The sequence below is a fragment of the Scleropages formosus genome, chromosome 2, assembly GCF_900964775.1.
Source record: "Scleropages formosus chromosome 2, fSclFor1.1, whole genome shotgun sequence".
Classification (NCBI taxonomy): domain Eukaryota; kingdom Metazoa; phylum Chordata; class Actinopteri; order Osteoglossiformes; family Osteoglossidae; genus Scleropages; species Scleropages formosus.
The window spans coordinates 9,675,702-9,692,902 of NC_041807.1; the positions used below are offsets into that span (position 1 = coordinate 9,675,702).

The window sequence follows — 17,201 nt, forward strand, 5'->3', positions numbered from 1 at the left end:
AATAAAACGTCAGCTAAGCGACAAATTAATAAATAATTTCCCTGAATGTCTGACTGAAAGCACTTTATCAACATTAATGAGCCCACGGCTCATTGGGTCTCACCGAGTTTAACACACGGCCGCAGCGCTCTGGAACTACTGAACGGTATTAAACGACCTGGACTCTTCTTCTGGGATTTGGGTTAAGAACTAAAGCCTGACTTTAGCACAAAGCCTCATTTGGACACATCACAATCACAGTGAGACCAGCACTCGGGCGCATTTAACACACCCTGAAACAGGAGGAACACACAGCACAGGAAACAGTTAGGGAAAGGCCTATCTAATACGACATACTTTTCACGATAAGGGGGCAAGACAAAAGAACCCACAGGCTTCAACAAGACAGAATTCTTATAAAGTATATTTCTAATTTAAAATAAATTAAGTTAATGAAATGGTCAAGCCTTGTTCCTAAAATGGTAATGCCAGATCCTTCAAGTCACAGTTCTGTTGAAACCAAGTGTCCAACACTGTGACAAACTGTCAGAACAACAGTGAACTGTATTGTGTTATTAAATGATCATGTGAAAATTATTATGTGGTGGTTTTGTTTAGACTGCAGTGTCCTACATTTTTCTAATTATGGTTAAAACCAACCACGCACCTTCAAAACACTTAAAGGACATGAAAGCGATGGAATACATGCTTAAAATAACATGCACATACACCGTATATACATATAGGAAATTATGTATAACTGCAGTATCTACTAGAATCTAGTTTAATGATCTCTTGACATGGTAAATGTTGCCATTTAACTGCTTTGTTTTATTAAATTGGTGATGTGTATACCTTGGTCTCTAAGATTATTTTTCTATCAGCAATGGCATCCATACAAACCACAGTGATTCATTAGCATCACTGGAAAGGTAATAACTGGTTAGATATGTCTATATAAAGCTGTTACAGTTAAGCTTTATAATAGTTTCTGTAAACAACTTAAGAAGCTTACATCTCACACACACACACACTGACTGAAACCTCTTGTCCCAAGTGGGGTCACGGCGAGCCGGAGCCTAACCCGGCAACACAGGGGACACACCCAGGATGGGACGCCAGTCCATCACAAGGCACCCCAAGCAGGACTCAAACCCCAGACCCAGCCAGAGAAGAGGCCCTGGCCAAACCCACCCTCCTACTATTTTATAATAAAACCAATTATACCGTATATTTGTTTATTGAGTTTCCAATACCCTGAATATAATGGTTAAATTAATAAAACAGATCATGTGAATGAACATGTCAGCAATATACACACACACACACATTTTCAGAACCGCTTGTCCCATACAGGGTCACGGGGAACCGGAGCCTACCCAGCAACACAGGGCGTAAGGCCGGAGGGGTAGGGGACACACCCAGGACGGGACGCCAGTCCGTCGCAAGGCACCCCAAGCGGGACTCGAACCACAGACCCACAGAAGAGCAGGACCCGGTCCAACCCACTGCGCCACCGCACCTCCGTCAGCAATATAACACATTTGTAATACCTGCAGATGACATGTAAAACCAAAGTAGATAAAATCAAGTGGCACAGTGTGTTTGTGTATGTTAATACTAGTTTATGAAGCTGTATTTTTGAAAAGGTCGACTAAACACACGGAGCCCTTCGGATGCTGTGACCAAGAGGACATCCCCAGCTACCACTGAAGGAGGGGTAACTGGGGATGTCCTTGACTCTGTCTCTCCCTCCATCTCTGTTTGTCCCCGTGTCCATCTCTATCTGTCCCTCTCTGTCCAAGACTCATTTCTCTCTGTCCTGCTCTGTCTCTGTCTCTCTCTCTCTATCTGCCTCTCTTTCTGTTTCTGTCTGTCCATGTCCTCTTTCTCCCTCTGTCTCTGTGCGTTTCCACCTCTCTGCTCCGTTCTTCAGTGGCCTTGTCTGTGTGCCCCCACCCCGCCCCCCCTTGTCCCCCCTTGTCCCCGCCTGTCCCCGCCTGTCCCTGCCTGTCCCTCTGTGTCTGTCTCTTTAAGATCCTCTGTCGAGTCAGTCGTGAGCAGGAAAGAGGAAACGAAAGCAGAAGCAGGGGGGTGGGATGGGGGGTATGTGGGGTGGAGACCGGAGGGGTATGGGGGCAGCTATTTAAAAACACCTTCTGCACACAGCCGACACAAACCACGAGTTCGCAGCATCGGAACGGAGTCGCGCGGCCGGCCGGGAGCCCGTAGGTCAGGAGGGACCGTTTTCCTCAGCGCGCCCTCGAGCAGCGCTCCTCCTGTTCGCGTGTGTGACCCCGACTTTATTCAGGCAGCTCAAACACATGATATTCGACAGCGTGCCTTCACACAATAGGTGATTTTATTGGGGAAAATCGCACACCGCCCGCTTCTGGTCCTGACGAGAGTCCGCTCATGGAAACGCGCTAGCGGCGGCGGCGGGAGAGGCGCGCGCGCGCGCTGAAGGCAGCGCGCGGGAGCAGGTGCGGCGGACGCGAGTATATCCTCTCGTTCCGTGCGTCATTCTGGCTCTGCGAGAAAGCAAAACAGGAGGTCGGGAGAAGTGTGGCGACCCATTTTAAACACACAGAGAAATATTAAACAAGAAGAGGACCAGGAGGTACAGGTGCGGCGACGAGCGGTGTGTTTGATGCCACGCCGCGCGCTCCTGGACAGGGACCACGAGCACTCGCCGGGCGGGATGTCATCTGCCATCGAGAGGAAAAGCCTGGAGGCCACCGAGTGAGTGCAGCGCACGCGGTGACCCCGTCGCGCGCGCTTCGCTCCGCATCCCATGACCGGCGCGAGCGCCACTAACGGACATCTCTCCGAAAACCGTCATTGTCGATGGCGCGACTAACACACACCACACGTCAGAGAACAAAAAAAATTAACAACCCTGCACGTTGCACGGGCACGAGGGCAGCGATCGCGTTTCAGAGCGCGCTCGTAACTAACGTTTGCAAGTAACTTTTACGATGTGTCAGAATCCTGCGGGTTTGCGCGCGCGTGACCTCTGCAGAGAGGGGGGGGGGGGGGGGGGGGGGGGGGGGGCGAGTCTCTGCGCGCAACTAAAACCAAGTGCTGAACGAGAACAAATGTTCCGTTCCTCGAGGTTAGAAACACATGCATTTTTAGTTATCGAGAGTAGACCGTTTATTTCATTGTCTACAGTAAATAAGTTTTTGTCATAATGTTTACGTTTTCAAAGGAAATGCATGAGATATACCATCTACCGCTGATAGTGAAGCGTTTTAGCCGATGTTGCTGTTACTGTGAATTTCCCTGAAACGCGGTCATTTCGCCCCACTTTGCCCCGCGTCGCGCGCCTCTCCTTGTGGCCACTCATTTGAGAAGGAGCGGCGCCCCCTAGCGACGCAATTAATGTCGACGCGCGTCGAAGTTCGCGTGTCACGTTCGTGCCGCGGTGTAGGACACGGCTGAACTTTCAGGTGCTGTTCTCTGACATTTGTTTTGCATCGCGGCAGCTCCGTCCAAAAAAAAAAAACCCCGAAATGTTAGACAGCAAGGACAAAATATACACAGAAAAGCGAACCAAAAGTGTCAGGGATGTGTGCGGACTGCTGCTCTTCAGTCGACATTGTTTAGACATGATCAGGAAGGGCAAACGTGAGCTCTGCACATTGCCATGAAAGCTGAAAACCGAAGCTGACCACAGTGACCGTGACTTGCTGCAGCAGCGCCGTGTGGTTGCTTCCGTTTCGACAGGGAGCCCGTGGATGAGGTCCTCCAGATGCCCCCCTCCTTACTGACATGCGGCGGGTGCCAGCAGAGCATCGGCGACCGCTTTTTCCTGAAAGCCATCGAGCAGTACTGGCACGAGGACTGCCTGAGCTGTGACCTGTGCGGCTGCCGGCTGGGCGAGGTGGGACGCCGGCTCTACTACAAACTGGGCAGGAAGCTGTGCCGCAGAGATTACCTCAGGTGGGCGTTGTGTGTGAGTGAGTGTGTGTGTGCACGTAAATGCCGTTACGAACACGAAATGTGAATGGTCACTGTAAGGATCTTTGACGAGTGTGAAGAGCAGACCGGTTGTCCGCATGATGCCACAACCGAACAGTTTAAATGGCTGTTGGAGCGGATTGATCGGAACTTTTGTGTCAAAAGCAGGCAGTGATTCCAATAGCAGCGCCTTACAGATCCGCTCTAAATATGTCTTTTGCCCCCCCCCCCCCCCGACCTTTCCCACCGACCGTGTTCCTTCATCGCACCTCTCTGCCCCCCGATCCCACCCATCCCACTTTCGCTGACTCCCCTCTCCCTGATCACACCCTCACGGTCTTTGATCCCTCCCCCTCCTCACCCTGATTTGGCCCCCTCAGGCTCTTCGGGCAGGATGGCCTTTGCGCGTCGTGCGAGAAGCGGATCCGGGCCTTTGAGATGACGATGCGGGTGCGAGACAAGGTGTACCACCTGGAGTGCTTCAAGTGCGCTGCCTGTCAGAAGCACTTCTGCGTGGGCGACCGCTACCTTCTCATCAACTCGGACATCGTGTGTGAGCAGGACATCTTCGAGTGGACTAAACTCAACACCATGCCATAGGGCGCCACAGCCCCCGAGGGGTCCTAACACAGTTTTGCCCTCCCCAGCAGTAAGGGGGAGAGAGAGAGAGAGAGAGAGAGAGCATGATGGACACAGCAGGCAACGGCCTTCGCTTTCTTCTCAGCATGTTTGTTTGTACAGCACTGGACCCATATAATCTCTGAGGACTCCCTGTTTTATGAGCTAAAAACTCTTTTTTATATATCCGTATGCAGCACTTGTTCTTTTCCGTTAAGCCTGTAACAATGGACGGATATTGGGTAACCAAACATAAATCATGAGGAAGAACAGGATAATTTATTTAATATTGTTTTTTACATGACAAAGTGATTCATTGTTAGATTGTTCTGTTTTATGTCATCTAAACTGCACACTGCGCATGGCAATTTGAAACAAGTTGGAAAAGGAGGATTTTGTTTTGTTCCCACAGTGACATACCTGTAGAGTGAAACATCTCTGATTAGTTATAACCATTCACTGTAACTGAAATTATGGACAAGAAGTAAAATTTTTGTTTTAGTAAAAACACTAGTCATGGGCTCGATTTAAAGCTCTGTCTAGTGAGACCGAGGTTCGCATGCCAGTTCTGTTTGTATGGACACAAAACAGCAGTTAAGGTTATTTGAGACTACAGTTATTATTTTACAGATTCAGTTGACACTTTCCTCCAAAGTGACTCACAATGTTAAGGTACTTCCAATTATACAGTTGTGTAACATTACAGGAATAATTCAGGGTAAGAGCCTTGCTGAAGGACATGCTCAAACGTGCAATCTTTTGGTCCAAAGACAGCAGAGTGCACCGCTATGCTACCAGCTGTGCACTGTCCTATTAGGGCTTCCTTATTGTAGGGCAATGATTTGCACAGCAGACAGTCTGTCTGTTAAAGCAAAAAAATTACCCTTAAACTGAAAAAGTGTTAGGGGTGTCTGTACAAGGGGGGGAAGCTGTTGTCAACTTGAACCTTTTACATAAAAAAGAGAAAAGGAAAACTTTACATTTTTGCAATTTCACAGTCACCAGAAGGTGGCGCCAGATACACACACACATTTTCTGACCCGCTTGTCCCATACGGGGTCGCGGGGAACCGGAGCCTACCCGGCAACTCAGGGCGTAAGGCCGGAGAGGGAGGGGACACACCCAGGACGGGACGCCAGTCCGCCGCAAGGCACCCCAAGCGGGACTCGAACCCCAGGCCCACTGGAGAGTAAGACCCGGTCCAACCCACTGCACCACCGCACCCCCCTTACGCCAGATACACGTAGGTAAAAATTTAATTTACCTCATCGTTGTCGATAGAAACCAGAGAGCAACTATCGCAGATACATAAGTACATAAGTCTGGAGACTGTCTTTGGGGTGGAGGGGGGGCAGGTGCATTAACACACCATACAGGATGATGAGGGTTTTGCTGAAATGAGTCGGTGGTTATCTGAGAGTGTCCTGTTAAGGCAGCCGAAACGGAAGGCTACCGTCATCTCTCAGGACCTTCAGTAAATCATGTCCGTGGTGTTGTGTGTTGTGTGTGTCACGTCTGCCTGTGCACATCCCTCCTCCTGCTCATCTCCTGGAACTGGTGTGAGGAGCCATCACCTCCCTGGCAGGGAAGCTGAATACCACTCCACCAAAGCCACACTCCTCCTTGGGAGCTGTTCTCGCCATACGGTGAACAACTCATCCTTTTGTGTGTGAGAGATGAATCAGTCAGAGTTCATCTCCCAAGAGACTTAAAAAACGGATAATTTTAGCAACATGTGGCAAATATGTGAAAATGTGCAAATAGAAGGGGAAGCGTGATGGACAATCCAGGGCATCTGACGTGTCTCCAAGTTCACCATCCTGCCATTCTTCTTCCAGCCCTTCTGCCCCCCGCTCTGTATCTGACCTTCCACTCTCACATTCATTCTCTAAACAGTGACCTGTCTGCCACCTGCACTGAACGGAAGGTGCCACTTTAATCACACAATTCTCTCACTGACCTCAGATCAGAGGCCAGCACTGGATGAAATGCCTGGCAATGCTTGTCTGTAAAGTAGGGGTGTAAAAGGTTAGTATTAGGAAGACAATGGATGCCACTTCTTCCCTAAGGGTTCAGGTTGAGTATAACCTTAACCTTATACCTAACCCTAAACCTGACACAAGGCACCCAGAGGCGAAAAGAGCAAGATGACCCCCTAGTGCCTCAGTAACATTAAACTTCATGGAGCTTAAATCATAATGACTGTAATTATGGTAAATACAACACACACACACACACACACACACATTTTCTGAACCACTTGTCCCATATGGGGATCACGGGAGCCTAACCCGGCAATGCAAGGCGTAAGGCCGGAGGGGACACACCCAGGACGGGACACCAGTCCGTTGCAAGGCACCCCAAGTGGATTTGAACCCCAGACCCACTGGAGAACAGGACCTGGTCCAACCCACTGCACCACTGCACCACCGCACCCCCCTGTAAATACAACATAAATATTATTATTCATAATGAGGGAGATTAATGCCATTTGTGGAATACTGTACTACATGCAATATATGTTTAATTATACTCTGCAATGGACTGACATCCCATCCAGGATATACCCCCCTGAGCATTACGCCCAGTGATTCTGGGACAGACTCCAGACTACTGCAACCCTGACCAGAAGAAGCGGTTGATAAAAATGTAGGGCTATATTTAGTTACAGCTGGTAGTGTAGTGGTTAGTGCTGTTGCCTTTGTTCCTAAAAGTTGCAGGTTTGAATCTAACCTCTGGCTGTAGTACCCTTGAGCAAAGTCCTTACCCTAAATTGCTCCAGTAAAATCATGCAGCTGTATAAATGGGTAAATAATTGCAAATAGATTAATGTTGTAAGTTGCTTTGGAGAAAAGCATCAGCTAAATGAATAAATGTAAATTACATACACATGTGTAATAATCATAAATTATTAGCAAATACATCAGGGAGAGCTGGTACTGTAGTGGTTAGAGCTGCTGCTGCTTTTGGACCCAAAGGTTGCAGATTCGCTTCCCACTTCTAGCTGTAATACCCTTTAGCAAGGTCTCTAAATTGCACCCGTAAAATTTCCTAGCGGGTGAACAACTATAAGTAGCTCAACATTGTAAACTGCTTTCAAGAAAAGCGTCAGCTATATGTAACTACATGTAAAATCAGGTGCACACGCTTACATGTGCGGATACAGACTCACACACCAACGCACACGGAGAAATGAGCTACATGTCATCTTGCTAGTCCAGTAATACAGCCCACATGTTAAACAGCTCAGTTGTGCTGGTGCCAGGAATCGTGGGTGGTTTGCGCAAGTGCCTCGCAGTCGGTCTCCTCTTGCCGCGACCGAGCGGGACTCTTCCTTGGCCTCCCAGCGATTCCGACACGCACCGTTGCCGGGGAGATCCCGCCCCTGGAGGCCCGGCTGCCGCGGTGACCGCTCTGACTGACAAGCAGCTGTGGCCTCTGACATGGGATGGCGGCAAACCAGAAAACCCCAGAAGGCTGCACAAGAGATGTCCGTGAAGTGAGCGTGCCCTTAACCATCGCCTTAGCTACAACACGGACCGTGAATCCACGCGAATGAGCAGCTGCCTGCTACTCCATCTGGGGAAATTTAAATCCTCTCATATCTCCACGGTACTAATTTATGTGCTTGTTTTGTCTAGGCTGCCCCGTTCGCTGTGTCACCCCAGCCAAAGATGACTCGGGATGTAAAAGAACGCCTGTGGGTTTTATTGCCACTTGTCATTATTTATGGATGACCCGAAGAGTGAAAATGATAGTCTGATAAGGAGCGAGCCGTGCAGGAGCCTCCCGGTTCCGGGGCTCTGCAGCCGGCGGATGGGACACGTGCTCTCCGCGCGCCGAGTTCCGAAGCCTTTTAGAGGACGTCGATTGATCGGACGGATGCTGAACGGTGACAGATCCCCCCACCTCCACCCCGCCCCACTGTTGTACTTCACTTTTCTAGGCTATTTATAGCCACCCCTCTCAAACGGCGGGAGACGGAATGAAGCAATGATGTGGTGAACATGCTTCCGTGCCGTATTTAGGCCGGGCTCAGATGACGTGCCTATTAGCCTTCTTGAGCTTTGCGCCTGTCCTTGGCAGTGCGTCTGCAGCAGGGAACCTTCCTTGGCGTCTGTCAGCCCCCAAAGACTTGCTATCCAAGCTGACAACCGCCCCCCTAAACTGTTCCAATAATCCCCTTCTAAGGGGCCATGGTGAGCGCAGTCTTCTTTACTGGAACACGGCTAAGATAATTGCCTCCATAGCCACTGCCGCCGCTCCTATGGCTTGTGTGTGAGGTCTGTCGTAATCGGGAGTGGGAGAAATGGCGCTAACAGACGCTAACAAGTGGTTAGCGCTTGGCTGGTGGATGGGCCGCCACCACATGAGAGAAGAACTGGAGTCTGTCTCCGTGCTCGAGCTGGGAGGGAGAGGATTTGGGCAGGATGACGAAAAAACGGCAAGAGGGACCGCGGGTTTAGTCTGGAGCAGCCCCCTAAGGGGCGGACGACTCCTTCACGAGGCTCCGTGAAGGTCTGGGGGCCCCGGGATGGTGCCAGAACAAAGGGGATGATGCAAGAATCCCTGTTTCCCTACACCAGAAGCCTGGGGGGAGACAGTGAGGATTGTGGGAGTAACCTGAGCGAGGTCCAAACACCACTCCCCTGACCCTCCACATGGGAGGTGCGAGTCTGGGACGCCGGCGATGTGACAGTTGGGTCGAGCAGGGCTTGAGGACTGCTGAGGACCGAGGGCCACGGGCCAGGACAGGGACATAGTTTGGTTCAACTGCCTCTCACTGCTTCTCAACGTCTTTCTGGCTGGTCTTAGCCGAGATGATGGTGATATCAGTACAGAGCAGCCGATATGAGGTAAAGGCAGCAAGGAAATACCGCAGTACAGTGAAGCCAGTACAGGGAGAGGTGGTGTCGGACACACGGCAGCCGTTCACAATTCTACAGCTGACTGATAACCGGACCCACAGGGGGGCGAGCGGGGACAAACCAGACCTGTGTGTGATAAAAATGAGCCACAGTGGAGGACAATGAAGGACAAAGAGCAAACGGAATCCACCATGACGCACAAACCGGGCCTTTAAAACCAAGGGGGGGGGGGGACTGAAAGGCGTGAGATCCAGCAAGCTAACATAGCCTGGCTGAAATCGTGCTCTGGTCGTGTGTCTGAGAGTCGGGAGCATCTCCCAGAGTACAGCGCTTCACCCGGAACGGAAAAACCCCGGTTTTCTGTATGGAGGCTAACAGAAATCATCCATGTTTTCCTCACTGCGACCAGCAGATGGCGCTAATATCGTTTTGAAAGGGGGCCTGAATAAGTGAATCGGGGAGTGAGCGGCCAGGGAAGGAACAAGAGCAAAGACAGTAAAACACAGCAATAAAATGCAGTAAAATAAAAATAGCAACACAAAAAAACCTCCATAATGTGTACTTAGAAACACTAACAGTCAAGATATATTGTGGAGTCTGGAGGAAGCAGGCAGGGAAAATGCAACGACTGTAGACGCTGACTGTGATTCTACATTTATTCTGGCACTTTTCGCCAAAGCAACTTACAATGCTAAGATTACAATTATTTACCCATTTATACAGCTGGGTAATTTTACTGGAGTAATTCAGGGTAAGCACTTTATTCAAGGGTACTATATCCAGAAGTGGAGATTGAACCCGTGACCTTCGGAGCCAAAGGCAAAGAGCGCTAACTACTACACTACCAGCTGCCCCTAGACAAGAGGTGTCATAAGAGGCAATTAATATTTTTTATAAAGCACTCCATAATATGTTAGCGGTACACAAATGCAGAAGGATGATACACGAACAGGCGGTGCTGCTGCGCCGGAGTGTCTTTTCTCAGCCTACTGATGCATTGGTATGTTTTTCCAAAACGCTGCTGCAGCTGCCCCTGTCTGTTACGGTGTGTGCTGTGGTAACGCCGTACAACGTCGCGGCCAAATATCACCGCTGCCTGCGTAGCAGAAGGCAAAACACTCAAGCAACTCCATCCAAGAGGATCGTTCTGAAAATTCACATTTATTAATTTATCTGACATTTTCCTTCAGTGTGACTTAAAATGTCAGGTTTGTACACTAAGCTTCTGATAGTGATTTACCCATTTATAAACTGGGTAATTTCTACTTTATTAGTTCAGGGTAAGTATGTTGTCCTAACTCCTAACTCTTAATCCTCACCCTAACCCTAAGGGCAGCAGCTGGAATTCAGACTCAGTTCCCTTCACTAGAACATAACGGCTCAAACCAGTACACCACCTGCTGGGCTTAATTATGTTGCATACTGTACAAACTCTTCAGTGACTGAAAGTGACTTACAGTCTACATTTTAACGCATTTCTTATCTACCACCATCTAAAGATGAAAATTTATTTAGACAATTTATAGTGCACTTTTGTTAAGGATATAAAAATTTTTCCATCCTTGCTCTATAAAGCCAAGCTTCTAAACCACCTGATGTCCAGCTGATGGGGGGCTTCCTGTGGATGACTGACCCATCAAGTCTCAGTCCCAATGCCCTGAACCTCAAGGAGCCTAGAGATACCACGCTTCCACCCATACATCTCTGACATCTCGCAGTACTTTCAGTCAGAGAGAGTGGAGTTCACTATGGGGTGGTGGTGGTGGTGGTGGTGGAGGGGGAGCACAACGGCAGCTCCTTCAGATGTGGGTCGGTGAGTAATGGCCCCATGCCCCCCCCCCCCCACACACACCCTGGGCCTGTGCTCTGACGGTATTAAATATGTGCTGTAGATTTATCGACTGGAGAAACCGCAGGGATCCACAAACACTTCAGAGTAGCCTGTCTCTTGCTGTAGCGTGGGCCAGCGCTGCATTTCGAGTGCTTGCTCCCCCTAGCCTCTTCATCTAACCTCCTCCTCTTCCTCCATCCATTCCTCTCTTTCCCTTCTTCCTCCCATCCATCTCTCTACCCCTGCACATATCACTGTTATCTCTCTGTCACCACTCCCTGTATCTCTCTCCATCTCCTTGATTCCTCCTCGTCCGTCTTTTTCGGTACGACTGCTCTGTGACCTTCCTCCTCCTCTGCCTCTTTCTTGCCTCCAAAGAGCTTCCAAACAGAAATGACCAAGACAGCAAGAAAAGGAATATAGCAGGATGAGCTCAATCGAGTGTGACATATACACACGAAATAGATATGAGTTTCTCATTGTACGCATTAGATATTTGTTTTATCTCTATCATCATTACCTTTATAGATATGCTACTTCTTTAAAGGCAGGAATGACATTGTTTGGGTAGGGGGTTTGACCCAACACTCATTTTTTACAGAGTAACATTGTTTGAATATCAAGAACAACTTTTGCAATGCAGTCTTCTGAAGCCTTTCCAGGTAACTTAGGGTGTGAAGCAGGGTACAACTTGGAAGGAGTGCCAGTCTATTTCAAGGCAACGGCACACACTCGTTCACTCACACATACATACACTATGGGCATTTTAGAGTCACCAGTTTACCCAAAACATGTTTTTGCACTGTGGGAGGAAATCCACGAGGAGAACATGCAAACTTAACACAGACTGAACCCACAGCCCAGGAGCCAGGAGGCAGCAACACTAGCCACTGTGCCTTTGCGCTACCCCAGTAGTACTCTGACTGTTATTAATATCACAAATCATAGTCCAAGAGAATGAAGTCTAATTCAAACTTTATATCAAATAAATCTCATGAGTAATATTTAAAAGACCAAAGCATCACAATCACAGATCACTTCCCAGCGTTTACAGATGGCAGGAGATTTGATGTTATCCTCACAGAATTGGCCAGTCTAACCCACTGGCCACTTGCACCAAGGCGAACCCATGTTAGTGCTGTCATGTGGCAGTGGACCTGACCTGCGGTCTCCTGAGCTGTGAGGATGCCGCCGTCCGTGGCTCTCACGGCTGACATGGCGCCCAGCCGAGGGGTGGGCAGCCTAATCCCAGGACCATCATTACCACAGACATCCATCAGGGTGCACATCTGTCCACGTGCATGCTGGGATGTGAGGAGGCGGAGCTCCTCGCGGTAGGCCTCTAGCTGTCAGTGTTCATAAGGATCTGAGGCTGCACGCCTCATGTGGCCTCCAACCCCCACCCTGCTCAGCAGAAGAGCAGTGTTCGGTGCCAAGACTGAAAATCAAAAAGGAAGAATCGCACTTTCCCCAGGAAGCGAGGTTGGAGGCCCCTGGGTGCTCTTCCCTCTGAGGGGGATGGTGGGGAATGGGGGCACAGGGTGTCTGTTCACCAGCTGCTCAGGATGGGGCAAACTGCAGTTCCCTGCATACACTGGTGTGCCTCCCTCCATCCATCATCCTAAAAATTTCACTGTCACCCCTTTGTTATATTCAGCTCAACACATGCATTGCTGGACTGCATCTATCCCACCTCTTGGATTTATGGAACAGGACTTAATTATGGTACAGTACTTGATTTTGGTGTAACACTTGATTTCTGGACCTTTTCCCCCAAAAGGGAAATGGTTTGTCAAGAAGATTCAAAGCAGATTTCACAGACATTATCAACGAATGTGATATCAAAGGCAAAAAAGATTGAGACTCTGTGGTTCTCGATACATAAAATATTACTCAAAGAGACATAAAATGGCCAAAAGAAATTGAGTTTATTGCTATGACAGTGACTAAACGTGTTCTCAAGATGTCTCTCCAGCAGCCTGGTTTTTAAGCTCTGCTAGCACATATGTCTGCAGGAAGATCTGTGACTAAAGAGTTTCTGGTTGAAATCTGGTGTACCTCAGAGAAAGGAATGCACCCTGAATTAATGCAGTAAACACCCTGAACTGTACAAATGTGTGAATGTGTGAAACAGTGCTGCGTATGACTCTTAGGATTAATGCGCTAAATCTGCCATGCATTCAGGTGGTAATAGTGCCTAAAAACCGTGGTTTTTGTACGGCAATGCTCAGGTGCTCAGGTTGGAGATTTGGATATGTAAGAAGGTAGAAGGGGTTGTGGACTAACAGGTATAAAAGCTGTTGGACGAACGGGAGGACAATTTATGGACAACCAGGAAAAAGAGACAGTGCACAGATATGTAAAATGGGTCATTGGCAAGCAAGCAGAACAGATGAGGAGGCAGGAAAAGTGGAGGATGAGCAGGTAGAAGTGGTGGAAGAGCATGTAGGAAAAGTCATGCGTGAGCAGATAGAAGAGTTTGAAGATGAGAAGGTACCAAAGGTGGTGGATGAGCAGGTAGAAGAACTGGAATATGTGAAGGTACAAGTGATGGTGGATGAATGGATAGGAGAGGTGTTGAATGAACGGACAGGAGGTTTGGCTGATGAGCAGGTAGGAGAGGTGGTGGACAAGAGGGTACAAAAGGTGGTAGATGAGCAGATAGAAGAGTCGTTAGACAAACAGGTAGGATAGGTGATAGTTGAGCAGGTGGAATAAGTGCTTGGTGAGCTGGTAGACGGAATGGTGGATGAGCTGGTAGAAGAGGAGGTAGATGAACAAGGGGGAGAGGTGTTAAAAAAGTAGAGTACAGGCTATAACATGACAGCTGCATTCCTACAAACCACTGCTGTATGCAAATTATGCCCAAAACATATTACATACACTTAAATAAACATCCCAAAAATGAACAACTGCTAATAAATACTATAGCATTTAGCATTAAAGAATTAAATAATTAAGTAATTAAAAAATATCCAGTTATTAGACACTTTGTTCTTTCATTGTTTTTCACATCCAGCTTCTAGCGTAGTCCTATGGCATTTTCATGATTTCCATCAACTCTTGGGCAACCAAGACACAGTACATCAGAAGAAGCAATAAATACAAAAACGCGTGGTGTCAGTTAGATCTTTTGGAAAGGGATTGTGTTATTCTCTAATTGCGTAATTCAAACACGTTTTAGCAAAACTGACAGTAGGATGAAGTAGCGGTGGACAAACAGGTAGGAGAAGTGATTGAGAATCAGGAACGTGGGGCACTCAGCCCTCAACACACACTCTCAGGGGCTCAATGTTCACGCAGCTTGCTGATACAATACTGTGTGTGGGCCTCACACACTCTCCCTTCTGCAGAAAGTAGCGTAGGGTGTGGTGGTGGCTGCATGTGTGTGCAGACGGGGGCTGAACAGCTTGAAGATATAATAAATGGCAACATGAGCCAATTTGTCGAGAGGAGACACGGAGGCGACGGGCTTGATTGTTTGCCAATGTCTAACAGCAAAACGTGCTACTTGTGAAAAATTTTACAGATAACAGAAACATATTGCCTCAATTATTATAACAATTATTATTTTTATTATTATTTTTAATATTATTATTTCAGTCTATTCGGTATATATTAGTATGTCATATTATATCAGTTTATCTGACCTTTTCTGCAATGCTCCTTACAACATTTAGAAATTATAGAAGCATAATAGAAAGTCATTTACATTTACATTTATTCCTTTAGCAGACGCTTTTCTCCAAAGCGACGTACATCTCAGCGAAAATACAATTTGTGTATTACATTAGGAGAAAAGAGACATAGTTGCAGACGTGTGATTCTTAAGTAAACCTAGTTTGTTTCTTCCCACTTTGTGCACCGATGTTCATCACACGAGTAGGTGCACGAAACTCAGACTAGACGATTCTTGATCACCTTATTACGTAATATATTATGTTATTACCTAATTTTGATAGTAATTCAGTAATATACACAGCTTTTATTTTTATTTTATATTTATATTTATTTCTGTATTATTTATATAATAAAATACTAACTTACTAATGAGCTTACAAAGATTTATCCATTTACAGAGCTGGGTAAATGTTATTGAATTGACTCAGGGTAAGTAGCTTGATCAAGGGCACTGAAGCAGGATCCCAGATTCAAACCAAGACCTTTCAAATGCAGGGAAATGAGTCTAACCACTATGCCACCTGCTGCCCACATTCATACTCATTACTTGAGGGCTTTAGTCCCTGAGAAGTGACCACCTGTTCAGCTTTATGGACCCTCACATCCAGATAATGGAGCACTGGACCAAACTATAGGATCGCTCCATATTAATGCAAGTAAATCTGCAGATGTCCTCTGAACTCCCCTTCCCCCATCCAATGTTTTGTCTTCTCTGTCCCCACAGAATACCGTAGGATGTGCATGTTCTTCTAGACATGGCAGGTCCGGCAACCCATCCCTCTCCGTCCGTCTCATGGCCAAGGGACGTGGATCCGCGTCCTTTGAAGTGGTCTCATCGGGTGGCCGCCGACACTAAGCAGGCTCCCGCCGTCTCCGTCGCAGTGTCCTAACCCGCCAGACTGGCGCGGAATACCAGCCTCGGCTTGTCTTACGCCACTGTCTGTGAGGGACTCCTGCTGGCAGGCGGGATGGGACAGAACCCAAACGGCAAAACCCCAAATGGCAAATGCTAAACCTAACCAGACATTTGAACAAACAATGGATTTTAAAAAGAGATGCTCGCCACTGTCATACATCAGTACTGCAACCCTTTACCTCTGCAGTATACGAACATTGGCTTTTAACCGAGTAAAAGCCAACAAGAAAAGTTGGACAAGAAGGGCTGATGACTTTGGATCCCCAAAGGACTTTCTTTTAATTGTACAAACCTGAAGAGTTTCTTTTCTCTCCTCCAAAGCCTTTTCCTACACTTCAACACTGAAATAGCATTGCATTAGTATAATTATTTCTGTTATTTATTCATGTATCTGGCACCTTTCTCCAAGGTGACTAGGTTCGTATTTGGTTTGTACTCTAAGCAGCTTACAATGATTTACCTATTTATACAGAAGGGTATTTTTTTTACTGCTATCACTACTTGGCATGTGCTACTTGTTGTGTGTCACTACAGTATATTTTCTGCTGTATCCTATGCTAAACATGCTGCTGCAATCTGTTGGGAAGGGAGGTATGTAAAAACAAGTCAAGTTTTTATTGGTGCTGGTTTAATGATACACACTCGTAACTTGAAGGTTGGCAGGTTAAGTCCCAGGAGGGGATCTGCTGTAGTATCTTTGAGCAAGGCTTGCGTAGGGTTAGGGTTAACCTGAACTGTGTAAAAATGTCAGCTCAGCAAAATTTAACATAAAAGGAATGAGAAAAAACCTGCACTTATGGTCTTCACTGCAACATGCAGTCGCTTTGTTATACACTGTACCACAAAAAAAAAAACAATGAATGTCAAGAAAACTGACCTTTGACCTGTGGTTCATAATCCTTTGAACATGGTTTGGAAAAATAGACATTTACACATTACATTTACATTTATATTTATTCATTTAGCAGATGCTTTTCTCCAAAGCGATCTACATCTCATAGAAAATACAATTTGTGTGTTACATTAGGAGAAAGGGAGACATAGCTACAGACATGTGATTCTTAAGTAAACCTTTGCTTCTTTCCACTTTATGCACCGATGTTCATCGCATGAGTAGGTGCGCAAAACTCAGGATAGACTAATCCTGATCACCTTCCTACATTTTTTTTTTTTAAATAAGGTACACAAACATTCACGTGCAATGCAGGAGCAGCGACTGCGTAAAGGCTTATCTGGGCATGATTATAAAGTTATGGTGCATGAACATTTACACCATACATGAGCGTGAGAGATCATGGGCAAAGTGAGTCCGGAAAAAGTGAGTTTTCAGACCCTTCATGAATGT

General features: G+C 47.2%; 1 protein-coding gene across 1 annotated transcript; it reads left to right on the forward strand.

Moving 5' to 3' along the window:
- Positions 1–2,050: 2,050 nt before the first annotated feature.
- On the forward strand, positions 2,051–5,136 carry lmo2 (LIM domain only 2 (rhombotin-like 1)). Its single transcript, XM_018760854.2, has 3 exons — positions 2,051–2,721; positions 3,709–3,924; positions 4,323–5,136. The coding sequence occupies exons 1-3, from the start codon at positions 2,630–2,632 to the stop codon at positions 4,540–4,542; spliced, it is 528 nt and encodes a 175-aa protein (XP_018616370.1). The 5' UTR covers positions 2,051–2,629; the 3' UTR covers positions 4,543–5,136.
- The last annotated feature ends 12,065 nt before the right edge of the window (positions 5,137–17,201 follow it).